Source organism: Phodopus roborovskii, unplaced genomic scaffold (assembly GCF_943737965.1).
Source record: "Phodopus roborovskii unplaced genomic scaffold, PHOROB, whole genome shotgun sequence".
Taxonomy (NCBI): Eukaryota; Metazoa; Chordata; class Mammalia; order Rodentia; family Cricetidae; genus Phodopus; species Phodopus roborovskii.
The window spans coordinates 42,027,499-42,055,166 of record NW_026126410.1 but is presented as its reverse complement, the minus strand read 5'-3'; the positions used below and the strand labels follow the sequence as shown (position 1 = coordinate 42,055,166).

At 41.6% G+C, this 27,668-nt stretch overlaps 1 protein-coding gene across 2 annotated transcripts in view; it reads left to right on the top strand.

The window, feature by feature from the left end:
- The window catches only part of Adcy2 (adenylate cyclase 2), a 339,930-nt gene that overhangs the window by 256,108 nt on the left and 56,154 nt on the right, over positions 1-27,668 (top strand). For both annotated transcript variants that reach the window (XM_051182639.1, XM_051182638.1), the window contains exons 13-15: positions 3,956-4,025; positions 6,848-6,945; positions 19,992-20,076. In XM_051182639.1, the coding sequence (XP_051038596.1) occupies positions 3,956-4,025; positions 6,848-6,945; positions 19,992-20,076 (253 nt within the window). The remainder of the gene's footprint in view (positions 1-3,955; positions 4,026-6,847; positions 6,946-19,991; positions 20,077-27,668) is intronic.

The window sequence follows — 27,668 nt, the reverse complement described above, 5'->3', positions numbered from 1 at the left end:
TGCTACCAAGAAATCTTGCTTGTCTTTGTTCTTTTGTTTCTAAAACCTCTTTTTAAGCTTTTGTCAAGTTTTAAGTGAAAGCTCTTACCCACATTGAAGACGCCATTATGTTATGAGCAGGTTTTTCCGCCAGCCTGGTCCCAGAACCGTGCCTGCCCCAAATAACACATAGAGACGCTATATTAGATATAAAGTTGTTGGCCAGTTACTAGTTTCTTATCGGCTAGCTCTGTCTTAAATATTAACCCATTTCTATTAATCTAAGTATTTCCACATGGTCTCATCTTACCAGAGAGAGTGGCTGGTGTTCTACTCTCTCAGTCCGCCATCTTGAATCTCCTCCCTCCTACTTCCTTTCTCCTCCTTCTCTCCTAGTCCCACCCATCTTGCTTTCCTATTGGCCAACAGTGCTTTATTCATTAACCAATAAGAGAAACATATTTACAGAATGACATCTCCCATCAACCTATGTCTCAGAAGGTTTCATAGCAAGCCAAAAGCAGATAAGATGTCCAGCATGCTTAGACAGTCAGTGCTTTTCAAAAATCCAATTATAATCACCAACTGTGGGTCTACATGAAAAAAAATGCTTACAGAAAAATTTTCTGTCTTTCAAGTACTTCATATACTACTTCAAAGTTGATTTTTGAAAAATAAAATGGATTTCATCTTCAACTAATATAGTATAACATGAAGTTATAAGACCTCATTTGCCTCTCTTTACAAACTGCATGTTTGTTCTAGACTGTCCAGTGTAGATATTCCAGGTACACACAGTGTTTGTGAAAGGACCACAGGAATGTGTGGTGCAACATGTGTGTCAGGACACCTGTGTCTGGGCAAAGAAGCTTCTTGGTCCAGTGAGCTGCGGAAGATATGCATGGTGTAGTTATTACCACCTGTCAGAGCTCCTTCGTGTGTCCAAGTTGACACAGCCTTCCATCATCCTGAATGTTCAGGGTTCCTGAGCAGTGCCTGGAAGAAGCCAGGCTCTAGCTTGACCTCTGCTCCAGTGGACACTTAATCATTTCACAAACCCAAGGAAGATGAAGAGTCATCCAACCAGAGGAAACAGCAGAGGGTACTCTGCCCCCGCCCCACACACACCCCTAATGATACACATTAGAAGAAAGAGGACTGCCAATTTAGTACCAGTAATCACAAAAATAGTAACACTAAAATTCCAAGCTCTAACCCATCCTCAGTGTGTTTCTGTAGGACCCTACCTTCCCAGCCACTTCTGCTCCAGTTCCTTGGGAGGAGACATTTGGGTTAATTGACTTACATGTGTTATACATCTTCTGATAAATACAGTTGTAACAGTGAGTATACTAAAATTTAATTTTGGGCCAGTGAAATAGAACAATGGATAAAACCACCGAGCCTGACTATCCGGGTGTAATCCCCAGGGCCAGGACCAGAAAGAACTGACTCTCTCAAGTTATCCTCTAACTTCCACACATTATTATGCATGTGTCTGGTAGTTAGTGTAGAACAGTGAAGGTGTCTGAGACCCTGGGAATCCCTCCTCAGCATCTCAGCATCGCTGGCCTCCTAGCTGCTGTGTCATTGGCCATCATGCATGTGGGTCCACTCCCAGAGGCAGAATCCTGCCTCCTGCTATGTGCTTGGCCAATAGACCATTTCACTTCTTCTCATTTCAGGATTCCTCACAAATCTTTATCCAGCAGCTCCCTAATTCAGTGTACTGCAAACATACCATATTAAGAATTTCAGGGCCAATAAGATGGCTAAGTAGACAAATGAGCTTTCAGTCAAGCCTGATGACCTGAGAGTGGTCCCTGGGACCCACATAAGAGAAAGAGAAAACCAACTCTCTCAAACTGTCCTCTGCTCTCTATACGTGTATGGTGGCATGTGCCCCCCCTCCATTCTCCAAATAAATATAGTTTCTAAAAAGAAAGTTTTGTGATTAGATAATTGTTGAAATAATTACATAACTTTTTTGGAATATATGTAGAACACATTTATCTGAGATTTCCTAATACATGTGCTCAGATAGATAACTAGGTATATTGATACCTAAATATAGTGAGAGACAGATAGATGGGTGGATACATAGACAGATAGATAGACAGAGATAGATGATGATGAAGATAAATAAAGATAAAATGATACATATATGCATAGATAGATAAATGATAGGAATGGTAGATACACGTGGATAGATAGATAGATAGATAGATAGATAGATAGATAGATAGATAGATGCATACATACATATATACTTAGATAATAAAAATGCCAAACACCCACATCTAGATGTCTATGTAAACATGTATGGTTATAAGCACAGGAACAGAGAAACATATACAAATGCACATATTTGAGACTATTAAATTTTTCAATTAGAGAAAGTTCTATTTATGGAAACTTAGGAAAATGGCATGTACCTCCTTCATTGGATAGTGATTCGAACCTATCAGTAATGATCTCCTCTTAGTAGTTCCAGGTACTTTTCTTTATCAGATTGGGACCTTGGCTTGTATTTCTGTAACCATAAATGTAAGGAAATGTGTCTCTGTCTCACCATCTCCTTTTATTGTCACATGCATGGTTATGTCAACCATGTGCTCAGTTCCTGTGCTCTGTGCTAGGTGCTGCTACTGTCTGGAGTTATGAAGCATTCCAGTGTAGAACTTTCTCCTACCCTCACTCTGCCTACCTGAAACAGTTTTGTGAAAGCTGATGGTGTGAAAAGATGCACACATCCATATATTTTTACTTATTTTTTGGAATAGGGTTTATGTGCTTATATTTGTGATGATTTGGGTTTATGTCAACATTATTAACCAATGGATCTTTGTATTGGTATTTTTAGCAATTGTTAGTTGGGTATATTCATTGTACACAGGACTGGGTGCCATTAATACATTGTCATACAAGTATACAATACGTTTTGACTGTATTTCCCTCACCTCCACCCCTGTGATCCCTTATTCTCCCTTTTTCTTCCTCCCTCAGTCTACACTTCCTTGATTCCCATAAACAAAGTTCTATTTTAATGTGTCCAGTTGCCATGGAAATCAGTATGGAGGCTCTTGAAAAAACTGAAAATATGTCTATGTATGACCTGATTATGCCATTCCCAGGAATATGCCCAAAGGACTCTAAGTCAATAGATAGCACCATTGCTTGCACATTAATCTTTTATTTTTAGCAATTTCTTGAAAACTTCATCCTGATGTAGTTTTGACTCTTTTGAAATGACATTAAAGGATCTTTGTTGAGGGTTGATGAAGCACCAGCTCCTCCCCAAATGTCCTCCAGAATCTGCACACTGAGTGCTGCATGCAGCAATTTCCACAGCCAAGGAGAAGAGGGCTTCGTCAGGCACTGGGTCCTCCAGCAGATCCAGCCGCCATTTGACCTTAAGACCTCATATGTCTACAGGTCACCTGATTTATATGACCCGATTATGTCACTCCTGGGAATATGCCCAAGGGACTCTAAGTCAACACATCACAGCAATGCTTGCACATAAATCTTGATTCGTAGCATTTCTTTTGAAAGCTTCATTCCAACGTGGTTTTTAACTCTCTTGAGATGAGAAAGATGATAAAAGAAGGGTTTGGGGTGAGTGTGGATGAAACATGGGCATGTTTGTATCTTTGGGATGACTTCTCTTTTTAGCAATTTAATTTTGGTAAACTTTCATTTCAATTTAATATGAAAATTATGTGATTTTTTTTCCCAGAAGGGCATTGTGCGATTATGCATGTTACATTTATAGATGCTGCTATATTTGCAGGCATTTGTAGTATCCAAACCAAGTAAGTTGGCATCATACACCAAAAAGATAACTCAGTTTGGCAGGGTTTACATTCAAGAAAGAACAACACTTGGTGTTTTATTTATGTATGTATTTATTTTTTTGTAAACATTCCCAGATGCTTTGTTGGATTTTGATGTTGTCTGTCTTTCTCACTTCCAGACAATGGCTCAAGTCTGAAGACATTCAGAGAATCTCGCTGCTTTTCTACAATAAGAATATAGAAAAAGAAGTAAGCCATATTTCCTCTCAAAACTGTATGATTTTCTTTATGAAATACTAGTTTTGATTTCATTCATGAAACTGGGTGGATAACTTTAACATATTTCTCAGTTAACTATTTTACTAATATCTGTGTTTGAAACTTTCATTGAATTTGTTCATTGATGATTTCAGACATGTACACAGGGCATGTCTTATTTTTACACCCTGAAACTGCACCACCTCTAACTGAGCCAGGACTTCCTGGCTCAGCTCTACTGCTCCCAGGCAATCTTTGGCACATTTCTTTTTGCCAACTCCTTCTTTGGCCGTCTGGTAGTCTCTGCACTCCTGGTAGTAAATAATGCATGGCTGAAATTCATTAAGAACAGGAAAAGGTAATAGCTAATATCTGTTTTGCTTTGAAATTTTCTCAGAAAAGCCTTTAAAACAGTGGTTCTCAACCTGCCTGATGCTACAGCCCTTTAATTCCTCTTGTGATGATCCATACCAAACATAAAATTATTTTCATTGCTACTTCATAACTATAATTTTGCTACTGTTACGAATCATAATGTAAATGTCAGTGTTTTCTGATTATCTCAGGTGGCCCCTGTGAAAGGGACATTTGACCCCCAAAGGGGTTATGACCCACAGCTTGACAACCAATGCTTTAAATGGGGGGGGGGGGGAGAATCGTTCCTAATCGTTACACAGATTGTTCTAATATTGACAGAAGTATGGCATTTACATCTAGCTACTGTGTTAGGGAAATTTGAAAACTTGAACTTTTAATTTGCTGTGTCTCAATACTTTGGCATCATGACTCTTAATGAGCTGGTTTAGGCTCAGATAAGCAGCAGGTGTTTGGTTTTCACAGGTTTGCTAAGCACAGGTTTAAAACACTCAGCCCAGGAAGGATGTAGGCCACCTGCACTCCACTCACCTCTCATTTTGTGTAGATCCAGAGAAAGAACAGGGTTCAGAGGTCATGGCCATCATCCAACTCATACTTACAAGCTCAGCTTGGACACAGTGCTTAGGTTAGTGGCAGCACACCTGACTGTTAGGAAAATTCTGCTCAGAGGATGCAGTTCATTGTTTCATAGAAACTGAAGGGAAACATCAAACATTAAAGGTCTTTCCTGGGTCTATGAAAGTTGGATTTTGTAGACACACACAGGTTTCCTTGGTGTACCTGGTCAAGAAGATCAGTTGCCATGTTCTCAGTACAATACTTTGTCTATAGACTGTTGTTTAATTAATACCTAATACCATATCACGGAGTGATGCTAACAGATACTGAAGGCTGTTTATTATGTAACTGCCACACTGTCCCTTCCTGCTCCCAGCCCTTGGTTGATACCAAAAAGCGATTCCACCTCAACCCAAAGCCCTGGAGAAGTTCAAAGATAGGGAAGGAATGGAATGCGTGGAATCGGATCACATTCCAGCATTTATGCTAATACAGCGCCCTCATCAGCATGCAGATCATCCTGGCTGCTAAGTCACAAAATTAAGTAGGACAGATGTTCTGTTAAGGAGGAGGGAATCTTCACTAAGAATGCAGCTTTTGAGTAACTGTACACACATTCCCCACATGGACCTATCCGCAGATGCCAGCACTAAGGCAAAGGTCAGGACACTGGGGTTTAAGCCCACTTTCCCTCACCTACCCACCGCTTGCACTTCTTGTAAAAGGGGAGAGAATACAGAAAGATGTATGGACAAAGAATCAACGGACTCAGGGGAGAGCTGTCTGTCAACACCAAAACCTTAGTGGCTTAAATCCAAAAACTGCATCCATTTCTTCATCTCTTGAGAAACAGCCCAGGCCAATATGGATGATATGATAGAAACTGGGAGCATTTGCAAGAAGTTATGATGCTATTTCACTAAACTTTATCTCCCTTAGTTTTGCTATGAGCTCAGTCTGGGAAATCAGTTCAGCTTCCTGTGTGGAAGGCTGTGTTCATTCTTCCTGATGCACATCCCAGGGATTCATAGTAAGTGAATCCCTTTGCATATTAATCATCAATATTAATGTGAGCTCTGGTCTGCGGTGCCTTCAACCAGAAACAGGGACAGAAATAGTTTCTGCCTCATTGTGAGTCTGTTATCAAGGTTGGGCATTGAGTGCCTAAAGCATTCAGAGTCGTAAATTAGGAGCAGAGGCTGCCACCACCACCACCCACCACAGTCGTCATTGATGTGGTGGTGTCTGGCTTTGTGTTCCCAACTGAGTCAACCAGGAGCAGTCCTGGAAAGGCAGCCAGCATGGTGAGTCTTTGGTCCTGTCTGGTAGACAGAATCCCTCCCTGCTTACTGATGGTGCTAGACAAAAGAAAGGAGCCCCACCCGGTCAGCCTGGAAACCAATCCCACACACCTTTCGTCTTCTGTCTTCATCCAACACTTTGACTTGCACTGAGATAAATAATGAAGTAAAATGTTGATGTGCAAGCATCGCATGTGTCTGTCATTTTCTTGGCGCTGTTTAAAAGTGTTATTATTTGGAAAGTCGTTCCCTTTCCCCAAATGATGCTAGAGTAGGGAAACTGAGGCACAGACAAGAGCCCTTCCACGTGGGATGTTTCCTTCCTTACTGGTTTGACTCTTACATACAAGTGGGTTTCCAACACTTGCACTCATGGACTGCAGCCTGTGTAAGTCACTCATCGTTCATCTGCGGGTGGGGGGGGGGCATCCTGCCTGCCTGAGATGGCAGCCATAGCTTGTTGCAATTCACAAGCATCGTCCTATCCCAGGTTCAGTGAAACTGCTGGGTAGCTGTGTGCAGCTCTTCTCCTCCATCAATCAACCAACCATCTCACATTGTTCTTTTTCTCCTCAGTACCGAGCCACCGCACTGCCAGCATTCAAGTACTATGTGACCTGTGCCTGCCTCATCTTTCTCTGCATCTTCATTGTACAGATTCTTGTATTGCCAAAGTAAGTACATAAGCCCATCCCCTGGGGCTTCTCAGTTGCTGTGCCTCTCCCTTGGAGCCTGGGTTTATTTAAAGGATATGCAAGAATGCTAATTTCCAAATAGAGGGGCGGAACCATGTCACAGCAGAGGCCAAGTAACTCTGGATCTGGGTGGTTAAGGCTTAGTGATGATAATAATACTAGGTTTTCAATATGGCTATTCTGACTTTCGTTCTAAATTTTTTGTTTTATAAATAAATTTGACCTTTATTCCTTGGTCATGGTTTTACTCTGATGCCCAGTCTAGAAAATTTAGATCAATATCAAATTTTATCTACAAAGAGCTCAATTGCAAGGTGTTAGGCCTTCTTGCAATACTGGGGAAGGAAGCCAGAGCTGTAAGCATGTGAGTTGATGACATTATGTCACATCCCCAGACCAATAGGTGTATTCCGAATGTTTTTAACGCCTTTTCTGGGGCTGTAGAGATGGCTGGAGAGAAAGTCCTCACTGAGCAAGCATGAGGAACTGACTTTGGAGCCCAAACACCCACAGTAAAAACTCACTCTGGTAGCATGTCCTGCAACCTCAGTACCAACTGGGGATGGGTGATCAGAGACAAGTGGGTCCTGGGATCTTAACCCCCAGCCCCGGTTGCAGGGGTCAGAGATGAGTAAGTCTTAGGATCGTCTGGTCCTCTATGATGGCCAAAATGACAAGCTTGGGGTTCAATGAGAACTTTGTGTCAAGGTAATAATGTAGGAAGCAATAGAGTAAGGTACCTGGTATAGACTTCTGGCCTCCACAGCGCACATACACAAAACAACACACATGCCCATATGCATGTATGTACACACACAGTTCCATTACCAGATGAAAGGGCAACACATGCTCTGGGCATGTCCACTCCTCCATTTTCTGTGCGTTCTCTGAGTTATGCACACTCCTTTCCTGTTAAATCTACCCTCTGTTATAGGTCAGAGTCGGGCTGGTCCTAAGAGAGACATAGGCATAGAGCAGAGAATCTGAGCCAAGAGGGGAATCTGTCCCCTCTTTAGGATGTGTTCCTTCAGGGTCCACTCATTCTCTGTCTCTCTGTCTGTCTCCCTGTCTGTCTGTCTCTCTCTCTCTCTCTCTCACACACACACACACAGCATTCTATTGAAACTGGGGGAGTTGATGCCTCATCTCAGAGCTATTAATCTCATTAGTAAAAGAATTTAAGGACAGACTCAGGAGAAAGCTTAAAGACGATTTTGCTAGAGTCTGAAAGAAAAGAGCAGGGCATTGAATCTTAGAGAATGATATGAAAGGAGAAGAGAGAAACCTATGCCTTTTGTAAGCAACTTGGGAGGGAGCTAGAGATACTGGGGTGGGATGCAACTTTAGGGGAAAAGCAAGGATGCCCTAAGTGCCTGAAAGGATGAGATGAAAGAATGCCTGAAAGGAGATGGAGAAAAGGAAAGGTTACATTTTTCTGAGTAATTGAGAAAATCGGGCAGAGTCAACCCAGTGCTCAGCGAGTGACTACACTAAGGGCTAAATTTCTGAGGCGGAAAAGAATATGTTACTCCTCCCATCTCTTGAGCATGGCTAGTCAGGTCATTGGCAGGCCCTGCTGGATTCACGCTTGTGTTTGGGGGTTAGCTTGAAATGTTAAGTCTCCATTCAAGAAGAGGGATAGATTCCAGCCCCTTGGAAGGGAAAGTAGCCACCCCTAGAGAGCATCAGCAGTGCCAAGTTAAAGATTACTGTAGCAATCTTCCCTCTAAAGCGGTAACATTGTGTAGGAGATGCGCTGAAAGGGGGAGGGGGTATCAGGGGAAGGGGCTAGACACAATCAGTTTCCACTGTGAAAATCAGAGGTCCAGTTCCAAGGCACAGCAGCTGTCTGGACTGGAGTTCCAGTCCCCCACCCGCCATGTAACCAGGGAAGGTGTTGTAATTTAAAAAGCTCAGCACTAGAGAAAGACACCATGCAGCAGAGCTCAATGGGGGTGGGGGGATTGGTTAGGAGAAAGGGAATGGGGAGAGGGGAAGGGGGAGACCAGCCTCTGGGGACAGGAGCAGCAGAAGAGTAAAGAGAGAGGAGAGGACTGGGGGAGACAGAGAGACAGGCAGAGAAGCAGAGAGAGAGAAAGGGATAGACAGAGAGGATTGGAAGTGGGCAGGGCCCCTTTAAAAGTGAACATAGTGACTATGCAAAGATGTTGCTCTTAGTGGGTGCAGCTGAGAGCTTATCCTGTAAGAACCCCTAGAGCAGGCCAGGATGAAGCCTGAACACTAACAGGAGGGTTGTTCAGAACCCAGTTCTCCCTCCTGCTTATGGGGTCTCTGCCCTAAGCTGCCTGTCCAGTTTCCACCTACGGCTCTCAGAATCCTGATTCCTAAAAGAACATAGCTGTCTTCAAAGAAGACAGTTCTCCTTTTATATTTTAAACGAAGTTTTAAGACTCTCATCATTCTTATAATAAATGGGTATAGAGAAATTTTTTCTGAAATATATTTTTCTCTTGTCACTGCCTATTTTGTAGGAGAAACAAAAAACAAAACAAAAAAAAAAACAAAATTATCAGTCTACCAAGATTCAGCCATGCGCTGCAATTTATCCTGTGTGGTACAGCTAGGATTTGTGGACAGCTGAACTGCTGAGATTGAGTGGTGGTTTTTCTCAGATGAAGATGCTTAACAATTAGAAACAAATGCTGCCTTCCCCTCTATCCTGCAAAGGCTTTTATCCTGGGCACTGAGCCAAAACAATGGCATTTATAGGAGAAACAGCAAGGCATGGCATTGGTCATGAATACGGTTCCTCAGCTGTCTCCCCACAGTTTTGGAGGGGTTTCCCACCAGATTTCCTCTCTTCCCACAAATTAACATCTACAGACAAGAGCCAAAGGCGCCCTCCTCTGCTTAAAAAAAAAAATCGTCCATGAAATTTCTCGCTCTCAGCTGATCAGTTTTCCATTCAAATATGCCAACAAATTAAATTCCTTTCCAGTACAGGGCCTGCACCAGCTGGTACATGAGAGAAATTTCGTCCTCTCCTCTCTGCCAGGGAGCAGAGGCACGCACGTTGGTGGAATCAGGATTACCCAGGGAGCTAGGTCCTCATTGCTGCTGTGGAGTACATGAGTTCATTGATTTTCCTGCCCCTGCCCATCTCGTGAACCTCTCTGTGTTACCCACATCCTAAGTGATGCAGGGGCTGTCACTCTGAGGGAGCTGTTTTTAAAACATACCTAAAGAAGACAAAGATTGAGTGGGAAAAAAAGAAAGAAAGAAAAACCACTTCATAGTTCTCAGTTTTAAGAAAGGTGTTGCAAATAAGAATACATAAAAATTTTAAAAGAAAAAAAAAAGATGACATTACATCACATCCTGCCATCTTGCCTTGTTGGTTCTGACTTTCTTTTCTCTTGGTTTCTGCTGCATCTTGAAGGACCCACCCAATGAAAGTCCATTTTCTCACATTTCATCACATACTTGTTTTTATATTGAAAAATAGGTTGACCATTGGACATGAGCCCTGTGGGGTCCACACAGACCACCTTCCCAGCTGTTGTTGGCAGATGCATGCCAAGAGGAAGGCTCCTACAGGGCAGGCTTTGGGCCATGGCTGTTCAATGCCCTTGTGGCATTGGCCTCCCTTCCTTCCTTCACTTTGCTTTCTTAGTAGCCCTGTCTCTTACTATTTAAATGGTGTTTGCTCTGAAATGTTTCAAAGACACAGAAAAGGACAAAGAGTAATGTCACAAACACCCTGATGTTCACAGCACAGGCCTTTTCAAATGAGTGCTGCAGGTGTGATCCTTCTGGTGGGTACTGTTTGGATTTAGGTGTGTTTCCTAAGTTGTCTTTTTAATTTGTTCTGTCTCACCCCATATTAACGTTACTTTATTTGCTTTATATGTTTTTTATTGTATTTGCTCCTGAGCGCTCGCACCATCTTATCTTGTGCTAACTGCTTTGTATTTGGATCTGTGTTCCTAACTTTTAAAGGGTTACTCAATTCTATAACTGTTTTACTGGTTCTGAAGCATGGATGTGCACAGATAGAATGTCTATGGATGTATCCCATTCCCGTTATTGCAGCCTCATTTTATGCCTTTGTGGAAAGTCTGCCTTCTCTGAGTCCTTTAAGGGCCTTTGTCTCCTCTGGTTTCTCAGCTTAGATGCACATCTGTTCCTATACACCCAAGTGACAGGTGTAGCCTTTCCTGTCTTTGCTGAGTTCCTGAGCTGCCTGCTTTCGTTCCCATACTCATGGCTTCCCATCCTTCCCAGAGTTCCTAACCACACGTCATGTTTCCAATCTGGCCTGCAAGCTGTACGGTTTTTCCTTCAGGTTTTACTCCTTTGAGTGTCTGTGCTTCATTTGGATTAATTCCATACCCATCTAACATTTATAATTTCAAAGTGTGTCTACTGGGTCCTTGTGAAACTATGACTTAACATATACAGTTCTATGGGGCTCCCCCCCCCCCGTGGATTTTGAACATTCTTTCTCTTTATCTGCTGCAGCAAAATAACTGGCTTCATCCCATTACTTATGGCTCATCAGTACATGGATTGTGCCATTTGGTCTGCTGACTATTTCTTGGGGGTGTTTCCTTTCACTATCCACAGTTTAGACATGATTTCATCGCAGGGGTTCCAGCTCAGTCACCTCGTCCATTCTTTGTTTATAAAGGCATCCTCATGAGGTGTTTTTTGGTGGCAGACACCTCTGGAATTCACCAGTTCAAGGTGCCACCTTTGGTTACATCTCTACATAGAAATCACTGTACTTTGTAAGTCATGTAGATTGGCATCATTGTCCATGGCACAAAATGAAACTGGGGATCTTGAATGCTTACAAGGTCCTCTTCCACTTAGGGTCCCAGAGATAGCATTCTTGGCTCAAGATTTCCAGACCTGCTTTCTACTCTCTGGTAATACAACACTCCTGGCCCCTGACTTCACTAAAATATCCCAATTCCAGCTCACAATTAATCAAATTTCTGGGCACATCCCTCATTCTGGTAGTTGTTAAATCTCATACTATACAGACTGTGCCAGCCCCGGGTTCCCTTGGGTCTGTTGAGCGTCAGTGTTTGATGCCATTCTTGTAGCTGATAATTTTATTTCTTATCTAATCTGTGTGAAGAATAATTTGTTGCATTGTAAAAAGCATTTTCATTGAAATTCATACCTCTCACAATTTTTGGCATGCCCATACTTGTTTTTGAACTTAGTTGAGTTATAGTGAGGTTGCATCCTCTCATAGTGCATGCATATCTATGTGTTTGTAACTTTAATTAATAAGAGATAATTGTACATACATAAAGGACATGATATGACATTTTCGTAATTATAGGCATGTGGTAAATTTAAAATCAAGGTAGATACATCTATTGCCTGCAAAATCTTTTCTAAATCAAAAAACAAATCAAGCAGTGATTAGGAATGAGTGAATGAGCAAATAAATGGCTAACAGAGGAATTTTTATTTTTACTTGGAAGTGGTCAGCAGAAGAAAGCATTTTCTGGAAAGATGTTCTGGAACCTTCTTTATCCAGATAAAAATTTGGAACCTGGCTCTAGTTTCAGGATTTGAGTAGAATTAATTACATTATAACTTGACTCCTCTTTGCAGGGTTGTTCTGCCTGCACTGTGTATGTAAAATTTTACTGCAAATACGCACTTCTTTCAAGACAAAATAATATTCAAACACAGAGCATTTTTGCATGTTTCAATTATTTTATTAAAATTATCTGTCAACTTCAGTGATTATGTTAAACCAGACATTGTGAAAATCATCGAAGCAAGGATAAGCTTTTCTAATAATGTTTAGTTAGATTTCCTGTGTTTCATTATCCCAAGCTAAGCTAATAATAATGCTACTTAAGAAAATTTAATAGCAAAATTACAGCCTCAGGATGATTACTTCTACTTAGACTCTGTCAATTTCCTTACTCATTTAAAGATATATTTTCAGTAATTCTTTGATACTTTCTTTCAAAAGGCCATTTTTTTAGTATTTTCTCAAAAGAGGAAAATAACAGGAAATAATGTGAAAGTAGTACCTTCCATACCCAGTAGAAATAGACTCGATTTCCTTGGCTTTGGTAACAGTAAGTAACTCCAGTCGAAGCCATTGGCTTTGGCAGGAAATCAAGGGCGAGAGCACAGGGCAGAAGAGCAAGCATGCCATGAGTTACGAGAAGCAGCGTCTAGGCAGGTTGTGGCAACTCCTGTACCGTGGCCCACCAGAACAGTTATGGACTCTTACCCAGTGCTCTGAGACACCATGGAGGGTTTGAAGCAGAGTTCATGATCTGAATGTGCTTCCTTTTCTGAGTCAGGAAAGAAACAGGACAGAGTAAGATGTGATTTGCTTGGAGATGGCACTGAATGGGATAAAAATGGTCCAATTCTGAGCTGCAGTGTAAAGAGTAATGCAGATGGTTCCTGCTGTTTCATTAGATACAAAAATTATCAGAGGGATGTCTTGTGCATACGAAAATTATCAGAGTTTTGTTTGTGTGTTTAGTTTGAGAAGCTAGGAGAATAGCCTACCATTCTACAGAAAGAAATCATCTTGAGTTAGGGACAGATTTGAGAGAAAATGTGGATCCCAGGGCTCATTTTTTACACCAAGAATGTATGCATGCATTAGACACCAGGTGCTTGTGTTTTAGGGAGGAAGGAAGTTTATGAGCTTTGGAATTGTGGAAGAAGTTGCATTGAGGAACAATCTGAAAAATTCATTGCTCAGGTAGACTTTAAGTCTGTGAAAGGATTAACAGTCACAGGAGTTAGACAGTGAAAAATTGTGTGTGCTTTCCATAGGATAAAACATGTTGGGAAATTCAAACCTTCGGCCATGAAGGGAAACTTTACTGGCCAATAACAATCCTTTTTCTCTCTCCCACATTTGAGGACCTTCAAATAGTCTGAAGACCTCAAAGCTGAGTGCAATCATCAGGAAGCTGGCTACTGTGGCAATGACTATGTATGTGAATGTCTTTCCCTCTCCTGAACTCATTGCACTGCTCTTCTGCTCTTGGTTGCTGCTGAAATCCCTTTCATTTTCAAGTTATACCTTTTATTTATAAAGGAGAGTCCCAGTTGTTTCGTGATGACTTGTCAGTAAGTGTTCTGTCTCCTCCACTATCGCCCTTGATGAGTACCATTCAGAAGTTCTGAACAGAGTGGAGCAGTCTTCCTTGGAAAAGAAAGCATGTGTCTTATCACCTTGAGTTAAATTCCAGAGGGAGGTGTCCGTGTTTATCCAAAGCAATGAGTTGTAATAAGGATGAATTGTAGGCTTTGAGAGAATGTGATTCAGTTATGTTATTCTCCCCCCAAAATGACTGACTCTGTCTTTGCTAGAGCCACCTTTACTTCATGAATGCACAATCATAGAAGGGGAAAGGACTTTGTCCCCAATCAGCCTTTCAAAAATGTAACAATATACTTGATTAAAGTGTTGAAGTCAAACATCGCCACTAAAAGGTGTAATTTTCAAGGAAGAGTCACTTACTTCTCTGTAAGGTTATAAATCAATTATACTCATGTGTTCAAAAGCAACAGCTTTGCAACAAGAGTGTTAATTGAAGCTGATTAAGTTGCCCAGACATCTTGGTGTGGGTAATGGGCCACAGTATGCTTTTTGAAAGAGCAAACTTGTGGCATAATGGTAATTAAGAGCTTTGACCAACCACTACTGTGACTCGTGGTATTTCTTGTTCCCTGGTGTCTTCTATTACAAAGAGCCTTCGAATTCATAATTTGCAAACAACAGGAATTTATCTCAAAATGTTTTAGAAAGCAGAAGTTTGTTTTCAGGGTGGCTTCATGGGTAGGTTCTGTTGAGGAACCTCTTGTGGTTGGAGACTAACACCATTTGGGTGATCTACACACATCCTACGAGCATTCAGCACGTAACAGTCTTGGGAGAGACAAACAATAATGATATCTGTGCCAATGTTTCCTGCTATAAGGTTTTAGAAAATGATATTAATAGGTTCTCCTCTGGGGTCTGTGACCTCTCCAGCAAACAGGAAGTTAGCTAGATTTTAGTACTGGGCATGAATTTCCTCTTACTGAGTGGGCCTTAGTCCAATTAGACAGCTATTGGTTACCCCTGAGATAAATATGCCACTGTTGTAAAATTGAGGGTATCTTGCAGGACTTGTCATTATTGTGCCTTGTGGGCTATAGAACTCTGTAGGAGTATTGATTGTTTTTCTTCCTTGGCAGCTTGCATATTGTGCCTTTGGATACACTAAGAGCTTGTCCACGCCTTGCTCTATAAACAAGGATGGGTATTGGAGCGAATGTATGAGCTTCCTGATTACTGTTTCATGGAACACTAAGCTCAACTTACTCCCTTTCACATTCATGGCCTCTTTTTTCATTAATTGTTATTGTATACATAGGTGTATGTACATATATATTCCTAAATACATAAATATGACATGCTCACTCTGCCTAATATTTCTTGTATGTAGATGTTTTCAGGAATGACTCTTTGGTATTGGATAACTAGTTGGTGTGTTCTTCCCTGAGCAAGACTGTTTCTTGCTTAGTTGCCTTTGTGGAGGCTTGAGATGGGCTTTCCCTGGTCCACATTAGCTTGTCTGCTATCCTTTTCAGCTCATGTTTGGGTAGTCCTGTTGGTGAGACTCCATGGTTGTAGCTTCTGGTGTTACTAGGAGGCACAGTCTCACAGCAAACTTCCTCCTCTGCAGTGTTCTCTGAGCCTTAGGTGCAGGAGTTGTATTATAGACATATCTATTGGGACTGGGCTCCACAAATCTGCATTTTGGTTGCTTGTGGTTTTCTCAAATAATTCTTATCTCTTAGAGAGAGAGAGAAAGAGAGAGAGAGAGAGAGAGAGAGAGAGAGGAATGGAGGGAGGGAGGAAGGGAGAAAGGAAAGAAGGAAGGAAGGAAGGAAGGAAGGAAGGAAGGAAGGAAGGAAGGAAAGAAGGAAGGAAGGAAGGAAGTTCCTTGATGCCAAGTGAGAACACATATCTGTGGAGCTAAGGACAAGTATTTAGAATGTAGTTAGGGATTGTGTTTGTTTTGTAAATCGTTGGTTGTAGCCCCCCCCCCAAAAAAATTTGGGATTTCACTAGCCCTGGTTAGTTGGCTGGTATCGGACATGAATTCCCTGTTGTTGAGTATGTCTTTATCCAATCAGAAAATTGGTGCTTACCGCTGAGGTATTTATGCAACTACTGTATCCTTAGAGTTATCCTACCCTTAGTGTGGTTCACAGGTGTCATAACTGGATAGAACTGTTTTTGATTTCCTTCCTTTGAAAGTTTGAGTCTTATTATGATGTAATCTCTAAGAGAATTAGCAATCAAAACTTCTTGTGTACTCAAGCATCTCTTTGAAGGGAAAAGAAGAAAATTTATGAGAATGTTCAGATATATTGACAAGCCCAGAGTCCTAGTGGAAAATACATTTACACTCTAACTCCTCAGGCTCTCCCAAAGTTTTCAGATAACACACTTTGTTACCAATAATAAGTAAAAATATTTGGCATTTTCAAAATTCATAAGACATAGTAGAAATATGACATATTTATCACGCACAGAGCAAAAATAAATTATCATAATGGGGAAAACAGAATCTTCAGTTTCTGCTCAGATATAATGAAATTAGAAATAACAAAGGCCAACCAAAAATAGCCACTCTGCAGAATTTGGTAATCATATTTTAATTATTCTCATATTATAAGGAGATGGAAATTGAAATTATAGACTATAAACAAGAGTAACAATGAGTAGCTATAAGTCAAAAGCAATAGGATTTGAGTAAAATAATACTTGTTGGGATATGTGTGTCCTTAAATGCATTTATTAGGAAATAAAAATATGGATAATAAAAAAAATTTAAAAGACTAGTATAAGTTTCAATAAAGTTATTATAAATAGAATTGGAAGCAAATAATGTAGAAAATTAACAGAAATCATAGTCCTTAATAATGAAACAAAAACTCAAGTTTTGAGTTCAGCAAAATATGTGGTCCCAAGACTCATCCATAATGAAAAAAAAAATTAAATACAAGAAGAAATTATTTCAAATATGGGTATTTTTTAATTACAGGAAAGTGTTACATGGGATTTTTGTGATTTATTTTTTAAGCTATAATTGCTGTATTTTCCTCCTTCCATTTTCTTCTTCCATCTCCTCCAATGTATTCCCCCTTATTCTCACTCAAATTCATGACTTCTTTTTTTGTAATTGCTGTTGTGTCTGTAGATATATTCCTAAATACATAAATGCAGCTTGCACAGCCCATATAATGCTATCTGCATGTAGGTGACATGAGGGTTGATCATGTGGTTTCAGATAACTTGGGGAAGACCCTTCTCTGCCTCTGGGCATTCTCCAGTTGTCTAGTGTTAAGACCCATGAGCTTTTGTTTCTTTGTTAGCATGTCCATCGGTAGTATTGTTGTTCAGGTCTTGTTTAGATATCCATGGTGATGAGACTTCTTAGTTGTAGCCTTTGTGAAATGTCTAAGAAAACAAGTCTTACAGCAAACTTCTCTGTAAAGAGTAAGGTTTTTCCGCCCGCTGCTGGTCTTGTCCCACTGCCACTCGAGCCCCAAATAATACACAGAAACTCTGTATTTGATACAATGCTGTTGGCCCAGTTACTTGTTTCTTATCAGCTAGCTCTGTCTTAATTATTAACCCATTTCTATGTATTTCCACGTGGTCTTACCAGGGAGAGGCGGCTGGCGGTTCTGCCTTTTCCAGACTCTCCATCTTAACTCCTCCTTCTTACTTCCTCTTTCCTCCTTGTCTCCTAGTCACTCCTATCTTCCTTTCCTATTGGCCAGCAGTGCTTTATTCATTAACCAGTATGAGAAACATATATACATAATGACACCTCCCATCACTTCCCATTCTTCTGGTTCTTACAATCCTGTTACCCTCTTTGTTGCAATGATTCTTGGGCCTTAGATGTAAGAATTGTACTGTAGATGTTACATAGAATTTTACACTTAAAAATTCAAATAAAATAGGTAATTTCAGAGGATGTTATCAAGATTGATTCAAGAAACAGAACCAACAAACATGGCAGAATCGTGGAATGCCTATTTATAAAAACAGATCTCAGTCAAAACTATAGTTGCACTGTGGCTAAAGAGATCATTCAGTGGTTAAGATCACTTCCTGCTCTTGAAGAGGGTCTAGGACCAACATGGTGGCACACAAACATCCATAACTCCAATTCCAGGGGATCCATTGCCCTCTTCTGACTTCCACTGACAGTAGCTGTATACACGGTATACATACATACATGTTCTCTGATAATATAATGTTCTCGATAATGGAATTTAGGGAACACATAGTATTTACTTCTGCTAGACTCTAAGTAGCCCCAAGGTCCCATCTTATTCCTTTCTGTGTAATAGAAGCTTGATGGTCCATGATGCCAGTCAACAATCTAGATTTGAAATACATACACATCTTAAAAGGATATTATTTGGAAGCACCCTGACTCGGTGCCCAAGTGTTGGTTTGAATTGAAGTTTACAGCTTTGTTGAGGCCACCGTAATCATTTCTTGAAATAGTGTAGGTGTATGGGACGGTAGGTTGAGAGAGTATACCCATTGTGAGGGCTTTAGGTGTTACTCAGTGTTACTTGCTTTGCTGCTCTTCCTGGGGCTCGGGGTGTGTTCCTGCAGGGTGGTTGCAGTTGTATGTACTTATTTGTATCTGGTTCTTCTATTCCCTTTCTTGTCACCCTGGGGGTTCCTCTCTTCAGTGCTGCTTCTTCCGTTTCTGCTCTGTTTTTAGCCAGTTGCACTGGCACGAGCTTCCACAGTGGCTTCAGATGACATCCTACCTGTTATGGATGTTCCATCTGAGTTTCAGCTTCAATTGTTCCTGGTGACTTTGCCTCTTCTCTTAGTCACAAATTCTTCTAGCATGGGGATTAACTGGCATTTTAAAGACGGTGAATTCTTTAGTTATTTAAAGCATCACTCAGAAATACATCAAAAACCTTTTCTCATGCTTATTTTGTAGTGTGTGTGTGTGTGTGTGTGTGTGTGTGTGTGTGTGTGTGTACATGCATGTCAGGGTCAGATGTCAACATTGGGTGTCTTCTTCCATCACTCTGTACTTTATTCAATCAGAAGGAATCTCTTGTGAATCTGATGCTCACCAAAGCAGCTAATCCAACGAGCTAATTTGCCCTGGGAACCCACTGCCCACCGCCCCCCCCACACACACACACACACTTCTGAGTGCTAGGACCATGACTTCTGTACTCACCTGGTTTATTATTGGGTACTAAGGATGAAAACTCTAGTCGTCATCCTCACAAGTAAGTGTTTTTATCAACCGAGCTTTCTCCACAGCCCTGACACACAGATCTCATATGTGAGCCTGAAAGGTGTCTGGGCATGTTTAACTTAGTGGACATGCTTCTCGTATGATCACAGGATACTTTTGTGTTTGTTGACTTGATCATGCATGTGTGTGGCCTGTCCTGTGAAATCCTGGAAGAAATTCAGGAAGCACTTAACCTTGTCTGTGTTGAATAAAATTGAGTCTGGGTGTAAGGCTTGGAGGAGAGTGGAGATTCAGTGTCCCTAGGACACCGGTAATTAAGGTAGGATGAGATGCTCAAGGTGGCCATGGTGGCATCCATAGAAACAATAGCTTCTAGGACACCAGCAGCAAAGAGGCCACTCGGGTAATGGGATGGACAAATGGAGCATGAAATAGTCACACACAAAAAAATGGTCCTTTCTTCTACAAAGTACCAGTGTTGTAGGGCTGTGGTTACATCATGGCTGTCAACACTTTCCCAAGGACATACATTTCATTTGGTTTTGCTTCATTTTTCATTTCTAAAAAAAAATTATATATGTATGTATGTATATATGAATACATATATATGCATACATACATATACACATACATACTGAGGGTTGAAGTAATGATTAAACATGTCCTAATTAAGTGAAATTAAGTGTCACTGGTACTTTCCAGAGGGACAGACGCGACCTCCACACTAACCTGTTGCTTTTTGTTTCCTGATAGAACGTCCATCCTTGGCTTGTCCTTCGGAGCTGCATTTCTCTCCCTCATCTTCATCCTCTTTGTCTGCTTCGCTGGACAGATTTTGGTAGGTGCTTTAAACACAGAACTCCTTTGGAAAGTGTGTTAATTGTGTCGAAATGACTTGCTTCAGTGTTTCAGAAGCAAGGGCATTGCTCACTGAAATTTGAAGAGCTGTGGTTTCTAGCATCCTTCAGGCCAGTGGGAGAGATGCCTCAGGTATCAACTGAAGTAATCTCAGGAACAACAAAGACCGTCATTTAACAGCTGTTATGATGTTAGATGGCTCCTCCTCCCTAACCCCAAAGATGGGGGCCTCACTCTATAACCCAGACTGGCCTCCAATTTAAAATCCTCTCCAGCTTTCCAAATAGCAAAAATGTTGGGCATCACTTCATAAGACTCACAGTTTTGCTCATCTGTTTGTCAACTGTTTTTAAATCACCTCTGAATTTCAGACTACCTGTAACAGTGAATGAAAGTATGAGAAGGTTTTCGTGTAAAGGGTGATTAAAATTTTTAAATACAACTCTTAAATCTAGTTTGAAGACATTAAAAAGTTGGAAGATTAAAAATGGAAATACAGCAATTATTTGTGTTTGAAGCCAACCATTGTACAGTTTCATGATTTACATGCTAGCTAAACACTAGCTTGGAATGTAAAAATTAATCCCTTCATTTATTTGCATAGTAAGCACGTGTTGCTAGCTGGCCAGAGCACTGTGGGAGCTGTCTTGGAAAGCCAACAAAAAGACATAATCTATAAGTCAATGTTTCATATCACTGGACACAAGTGACAACAAGAGATGCCGCCCCAGCTGAGCACCAAGCATGCATGTGGTACACAGACATTTATGCAGGCAAAGCATCCACGCACATATAACAATTCTTACTGTGAGAATCCGCCTGGTTTTCCATGATGTACACTTTTCCCTGTGTGGAAAAGCACACAGACTCACTGTTTTCCTTGTGCCCCAAAGCCCTCTGCAGCCCACTTCTCAGGCTTTCTGCTCTAGAACCTTTACTGTGGCTCTCCTACAAATCCAGCTCTGTTCTAAACATAATAGTTTTCAACCCTGTGCCTAAGAAGCTGTGTTAGCCATTGACATGGAGATGGGGTGTGGAGGGTACTGGGTCTGTTACTTTCCGGGAAATACTATGGACTTTCTCATGCCTCCCTTTTGACCTCAGGGACTCCGGCTTGTTTTAATAACATAGCTCTTAATCGCCCCTGTTCTTAGACTGTGCACTCCTAAGTTCTATCCAGATGAAAGTAATAGTTCCTCATTGCCATGAGCTTTTGTGAAACCCTTTCCGTGGGCTTCCAAACCCCTGGTACCTACTTGCCGCTCAATAGCAAGATCTCTGTGACTCTCTGGTATCTCTTCAAAGCTACAAATGATCCAGTGTCTGCCTCCCTCTTGAAAGACTATAACATGCCAGGTATTGCAAAGGCTAAACCTGTAGATATTTGTCTTTTTTATTTACTTTTAAAATTAGTGTACAGAAAGGAATGAGTTTCCTTAGTACATTTTTATACATGCATTGCTTTAGATTCCTCCTTCTCTGCTCATTGCCCTCATCTCTCCCTCAATGGATTCCTTCCATCCCCAGTGTTATCCATTCTATTTCCATGTCTCATATATATTGTTGCCTACCCCCAACCCATTCCTTGAAAGTCCCCACCCAACTCATGCCCCCTTCATAGTTTCCAGGCCTGTACCTCTTCCCACTCCCACATAAATATATACCAGCAGTCCTAGCATCTGAAGAGGGAGATCACTTCAGGTTCAAGGCCAGCTTGGTCAACATAGTGAGTTCCAGGACAGTCGATGCTACAGAATAAGACCCCATCTCAAAAAGTAATTAGGATCTCCAATCCAAATATAAGAGAGATCATGTGGTATTTGTGTTTCTGAGTCTGGGATGCTGAACTTAATATAATTTTCAGGCATATCATATTTCCTTCGAATTTTATAATTTCTTTATAGCTGAATAAAATGCCATTGTGTATGTATCCCATTTTTACTGTTCACTCCTACATTTATGGATACCTAAACTGATTTCTTTTCCTTGCTGTTGTGAACATCACAGCAACAAACATGGTTGTGCAAATAACTCTGGGTAAGCTACAGAGCCCCTTGGGTGCATGCCCAGGAGGGGTTTATCTGGGTCATATGGCAGTTCTGGTTTTAGTGTTTTGAAAAACCTCCACACTGATCTGGTTCAGCTTCCCCAGTTCACAATCCCACCAGCAGTGAATAGGAGTTCCTCGTTCCCAACTTGTGTTGTTATTTGTTTTCTTGGTAGACACTCCAACTAGAGTAAGATCTCTCTCACCCTGACTATAGTAGAGTAAGATCTCTCACTTGACAAACATCAAGTCAAAACGGATCCAAGCTCTTAAGCCAAAAAGTGAAATGCTGAAACTGCTAGAGAGAGGGGAAAAAAACAACACTGCAAGCTATAGGCATAGACACAGACTTGTGAAACAGGACTCCGGTAGCAGAGGAAATAACCCAAGAACTGACAAATGGCATTACAGGAAAGCGTTGGCAGAGGAAACAACCTTGTCAGCCATGGTTCAGATAGACAGTTAATATCCAATTAAACACGTACAAACTGAACAGCAAAAAGTGTACGCCAGCTCATCAATAAATGAGCCCATGAACTGAACAGATAGTTCTCAGAATAGGAAACACAAATGGCTGACAAATGTTTTCAAAGGTGCTAAACAGCCTTACCTTCAGGAAAATGCAAATTAGGACATTTTTCTTGAGCGTTCAATAGAGGGACCCTTGGATAAGGCTCCCCAGTGTCCATTTGTAACTACAGGAAGAAATTCTCAACCCAGGAATGTGTTTTTTTGTTTGTTTGTTTTGTTTTGTATTTGCAGGATTCTGTAATGGTTGTTTAATTGTCAACAGCAAGCATGTGTTGAGCGTGTGTTGTACAATGCCCTGCAAATACAATGGAAAATTGCCTATATCACAGATACTCTATGATGGTCATGGAAAGATGGTGCCACCAACTGGCTTCTCATTCTCTGGGCCCTGGAAAACTTACCAGTTGCATAAGAGCTGATGGGATTAGCATTTACTTGTTGATTCAATATCAAACTTACGAAAATGTGCAGAATGCGCCAACTGTTAACCTGCAAACATAAATGCCAAGGGCAGTATTGGTGTGAGAGGCGCCAGTGTGAAATTCATGCTGTGAAGAGTTAAAGCGAGCCGCTCTTTCAAAAGGAAGGCATGCAGAGGCAAGTGTGATGGTTAGTTTTAGTTTTGACTTTCATTGAGGCACAGATGAGGCATAGATGGGTGTGTCTATGAAGGTGTTTCCAGGGCTGCTTATCGGAAGAGAGAAACCCCATCTCAAGTGTGGGTCATACTGAGCTGGACTGAATGGCAAGGGGAGAGGGAAAGAGCCAGCTAAGTGCCCCCCCCCAACTCTGCTTCCTGGCTTGCTCCTCCCACCGCCACGCCTCCCCTGCCATGATGGACAGACTGCATTCTACTGAGCTGTGATTCAGAATAAACCCTACCTTAAGTGACTTTTGTCAGATTTGTGATCACCACAATTAGGAAAGTTACTGGTGCTACCAATCTGGCTGGTACTTTTCCTTTCAGAACTTTGTCTTTGTCACAATCTTCTGCACGCAGTGTGCGGCACAAGGAAGCCATGGCAGTTGGCATTTCATAGCTGGCTTGATGCAAGGCGGAAAAGTGTGGAGCGTGCAAACACTAGAGTGATAATGGCACACAGCTCGCAGCTCTTTTCTGTCGACCCCCAAATGTGAAGAGGTTTATTCTGTAACTTGTTCTGAACCTTGTCTGCCCGGGCATTTCTTTCTTTTACAATAGCCCACTGAGCAGCGCCTCCTGCCCTTCCCACACACCTGTGGCTTGCCACCACCTCCTCCCCGAGGAGTGCTCCCTCCTACCTCCCCCCCCCCACCGTTCTTACACATGGAAGTGACCTCAGCAGGTTGGGATCTCCACTAGTTTTGTGATGAGCATCATGGGACGCCAGACCTGAGCTACACTGTTGAGCATTTTGACCTTTTTATCTTGTTATTGCTTCCCCTGATATGTAATAAGTCCCTTAAGCCAAGAATGGCTTCTCAATGCCCACTAGACCCAGTTTAATCCTGATCACGTGAACATGGTTTTGTAAGTAGGTGCTGCCTAACACAGACATCTTCAGTTCCCCTCCTCTCCTCCATGAAGCCCCTCTATCCCCTCACAGATGCTCAGAGCCGATAAAGGAAAACTTGCAGTGATGGCCGTGTTAATAATGAGCACGGGTATTGTCAGACAGCTTCTAAGCTGTGTGGGAGGGACTTACCTCTCAATGGTACAAAACAGTAACTCTGACCAGAAATAGAACCAAAAAAGGGGGAAAAAATCCCCCAAACAAAGCTTACCTTTGAAATAGCTAGAAAATGTCAGAAGAAATTTTTCTTCGAGTGTTGCCACCTCCTGCCTTGTGCAGTAGGAGTAGTCTGATGCCACCCAGCCAGACACCTCCTTTAAGACAATGATGAAAGGACAAATGCAGAGTTCAGCCTAGGAGAGGAAAAGTAGGTCACGCCCCAGCTAACACAAAGCTCTCTCGCCTTTGGGAGTGCTTGTCCATTGAAGTCTGTCTTCTCTAATGGCAATACAGCACTCGCAGCCTTCTTGGGCTGAACTTGCCGGTGACCCTTTTCCATCTTTCTCTCTGCTTCTCTTTGTCTGTTTGGAAAATTAGAGGTGATTTGGTGATACGCCTGGTAAATACCATGTGGCTGCATGCTGTTTTCTCCGATCCAGAAGTCCCCCTCCTTCACTTGACAAGCAGTATACACGTATGTTATCATCGCTGCTACAATCTGATTTGATATTTTTTTAATTCACCATGCCTCCCCTTTGCCTTTATTTTTCTTCTCTTCTGCTTTTTTTTTTTTTTTTTTTTTTTTTTATTTACAATTATACTTTTTTTCTCCCCGGCAACTTGGACATGAAGCATGGCAGCCTGGCTGTTTATTTTGGTTTCTGTTTACTTTAAAACTTATGCCATGCACCCAATTCTCAAATTCTATTATAATCTTAAACAATACAGGGACTACACATACTCTAATTTCATCATCCATCCTGTCTTTCAGGCTAGTATTTTTTTCATCTTTGTATATTTAATATTCTCAGATTATTTACGTTATCATCACTCTTGTTGGTTAATGATCTGACTATCCTGTCTGAACATGTTATCCTCCTCTGGTGCTCAGTATTCTCAGTAACAGATACCTGCCCTCCTGACCCTTTCCATAGAGTATTGCATGGAGCTTTTTTTTATTTTACAAATGCGTGCTTCTTCATTGTGATCATTTATCATTATTTTTAAACTTTTGTTTGAAAAATTCCTCACTCTCCTGGCCTGTACTACACTGAGAACTCCTCCTCCCCCTCCCCATGTCCATCCTCTATCCCTCCTCATCCTCCCCTTGTCCAAGCCCAGAATATGGAAGTCAGAAGATAACTTGCACCTTGTTTGAGACCAGGTTTCTTGTTTTTCTGTGCTGCATACACAAGGCAAGCTGGCCCACAGTTTCCAGAGATTTCCCCTGTCTCTGTCTCCCACCTCAACATAAGAGCAAAGGGACTACAGATGTGTTCTACCACACTGGGATCGGTGCGAGTCTGGGGATCTGAACTCAGGTCCTCACACTGGCACAGCTCGTGCTTTATCAACTGAGCTAAGTCCCCTGCCTCAGCGAAGGCAATGGTTTGGGTAGAGTTATCTTCTCAGCTTTTTGAAATCCAAGAGCACTGTATCAGCACAAACTCTCCTGTGCAGGGCCTGTCAGTTTGGGTTCCAGGACTTGACTGTTCTTCATGTGTCTTTCACCAACCCCAAGGCTCTCATGGGTCCCAGCGTAACATCTAGGGAAGATTTCCCTGTAAGTGTATATTCTTTCTTCCTAGATATCGCTTAATGTAATTAGTACGAATCTTGTTTGCTGGTGGTGAACATGGTTCTAACTCAGTGTAAGAAAGAGCCAATCCTTGGACACAGTGGCCCAGTGATGAGCAAGAATGGGAGGAAACATATTTGATGAAATGATGCTAGTCGTTAAGTCAAGGACTACACCACCCTGGGCTCAGGAAGCATCTCCTCTTCAGTTAAGCAGCGCCTTCTGAGGACAGCTCAATATACTATTTAAAATGCTCTCATTTATAATGTTGGATCAGAACAGGTAGGGTTTTAACAAGCCTCCTTTTTCAATCAGGGATGTTACCCAAGTACTGAAAACCTAATATCTGAACAGTGTAGAAAATTGCAAATAGAATCAGTGTTGACTCGTTTTATAGTAAGTTAAAATACAAAGTCATGGGTTTTACTGTGGTCCTTTTCATACTCCCATTTCTGTTTGAGGCAGGGTCTTTGTCAGCCCAGGCTGGCCTTGAACTCACTGTGAAGCCAAGGATGACCTTGAACTTCTGATCTCTCTGCCTTCTCCTGCACAGTGCTGGGACTGCAGCATGTGTCATTCTGCCTGGGTTCTTCCTTATCCTGTGATCGCTTTCCTTTCGTTTTCAAAATCCGGTCTTTTGGTTCTTCATCTTCCCATCATTGGTTTCTCTGTTTGCCCACCAAGCCCTTCTGCTTCCTCTTCTTAGACACAAGCACTGATGACCAGCCATCACTGTTTGTTTTTAACTCCGCCTCTCATTGGCAATGCCGTAGAAACAGAGATTCCTGCCTCCTTGACATTTGCAACAATGAGCATTTGGCTTGATACATTTATAAACAGCCTCAAGGAACAGCTTTGAGGGGCCGGTGAAGCCTGGGAGGACAGGAATGAAGCCAAATGCATGCTGAATCTGTGGTCCTGAGGCGTACACACCCAACCCCTTTGTCTAAAGAGTCTCCACAAGTCTGTCTGTCACTGGATTCTTCTGCAGGAATAGAGGTTCCCATGGGTTTCTCCACATCTATGTCCAGTGAACAACAAGCTAGGGGTGGAATATAACACATTCTTATTTGATGGTATATTTAAAATAAATTATGACAATCTATTCTAAAACTTTGGAATTTTTAATTCTATAATTTCAAAGGGGTCTTGTGGTAACTAGATAACACTTCACCTCATTTGTTATGAAATGGACATCTGAGATGGAAATGTATTGTCCTTGAAGTGATATTTGTGTTTTCTATTCTAAATCTTCAGTATTATGGGTATTCATCACTCCTGATACAGAGAGAAAAGCATTGATTGGGATCATTTTTATCTCCAGAAAAACACTAATCCTGCTCCATAGGCTACAAACATAGAAGTAATGCTTTAATTGACCAGAACCCAGCCAAATATTGTCTGACAGTATCTGAGCTCCATAAGGACATTATTTTGTTGGATCTGGGACTTCATACTTCTCTGCATCTACAGAACACAGATCTGAGTGTGTTCTGTACCATTACCACCATTAGACGTAGTATCCATTACACAACCTTTAACATCTTGTATGTTCTGAGAGTTAAGGGCCACCATATCAGGTAGCAGGTTCAAAGACATTGCCAACCCCTGTTAAAGCCCTGTTGTTTGATCAAAATGTGAAGTACAGATCTGGCTCCCTGTGTGCTGGAGCAGGTGGCCCTGTACAGACCAGTTAACCTGGC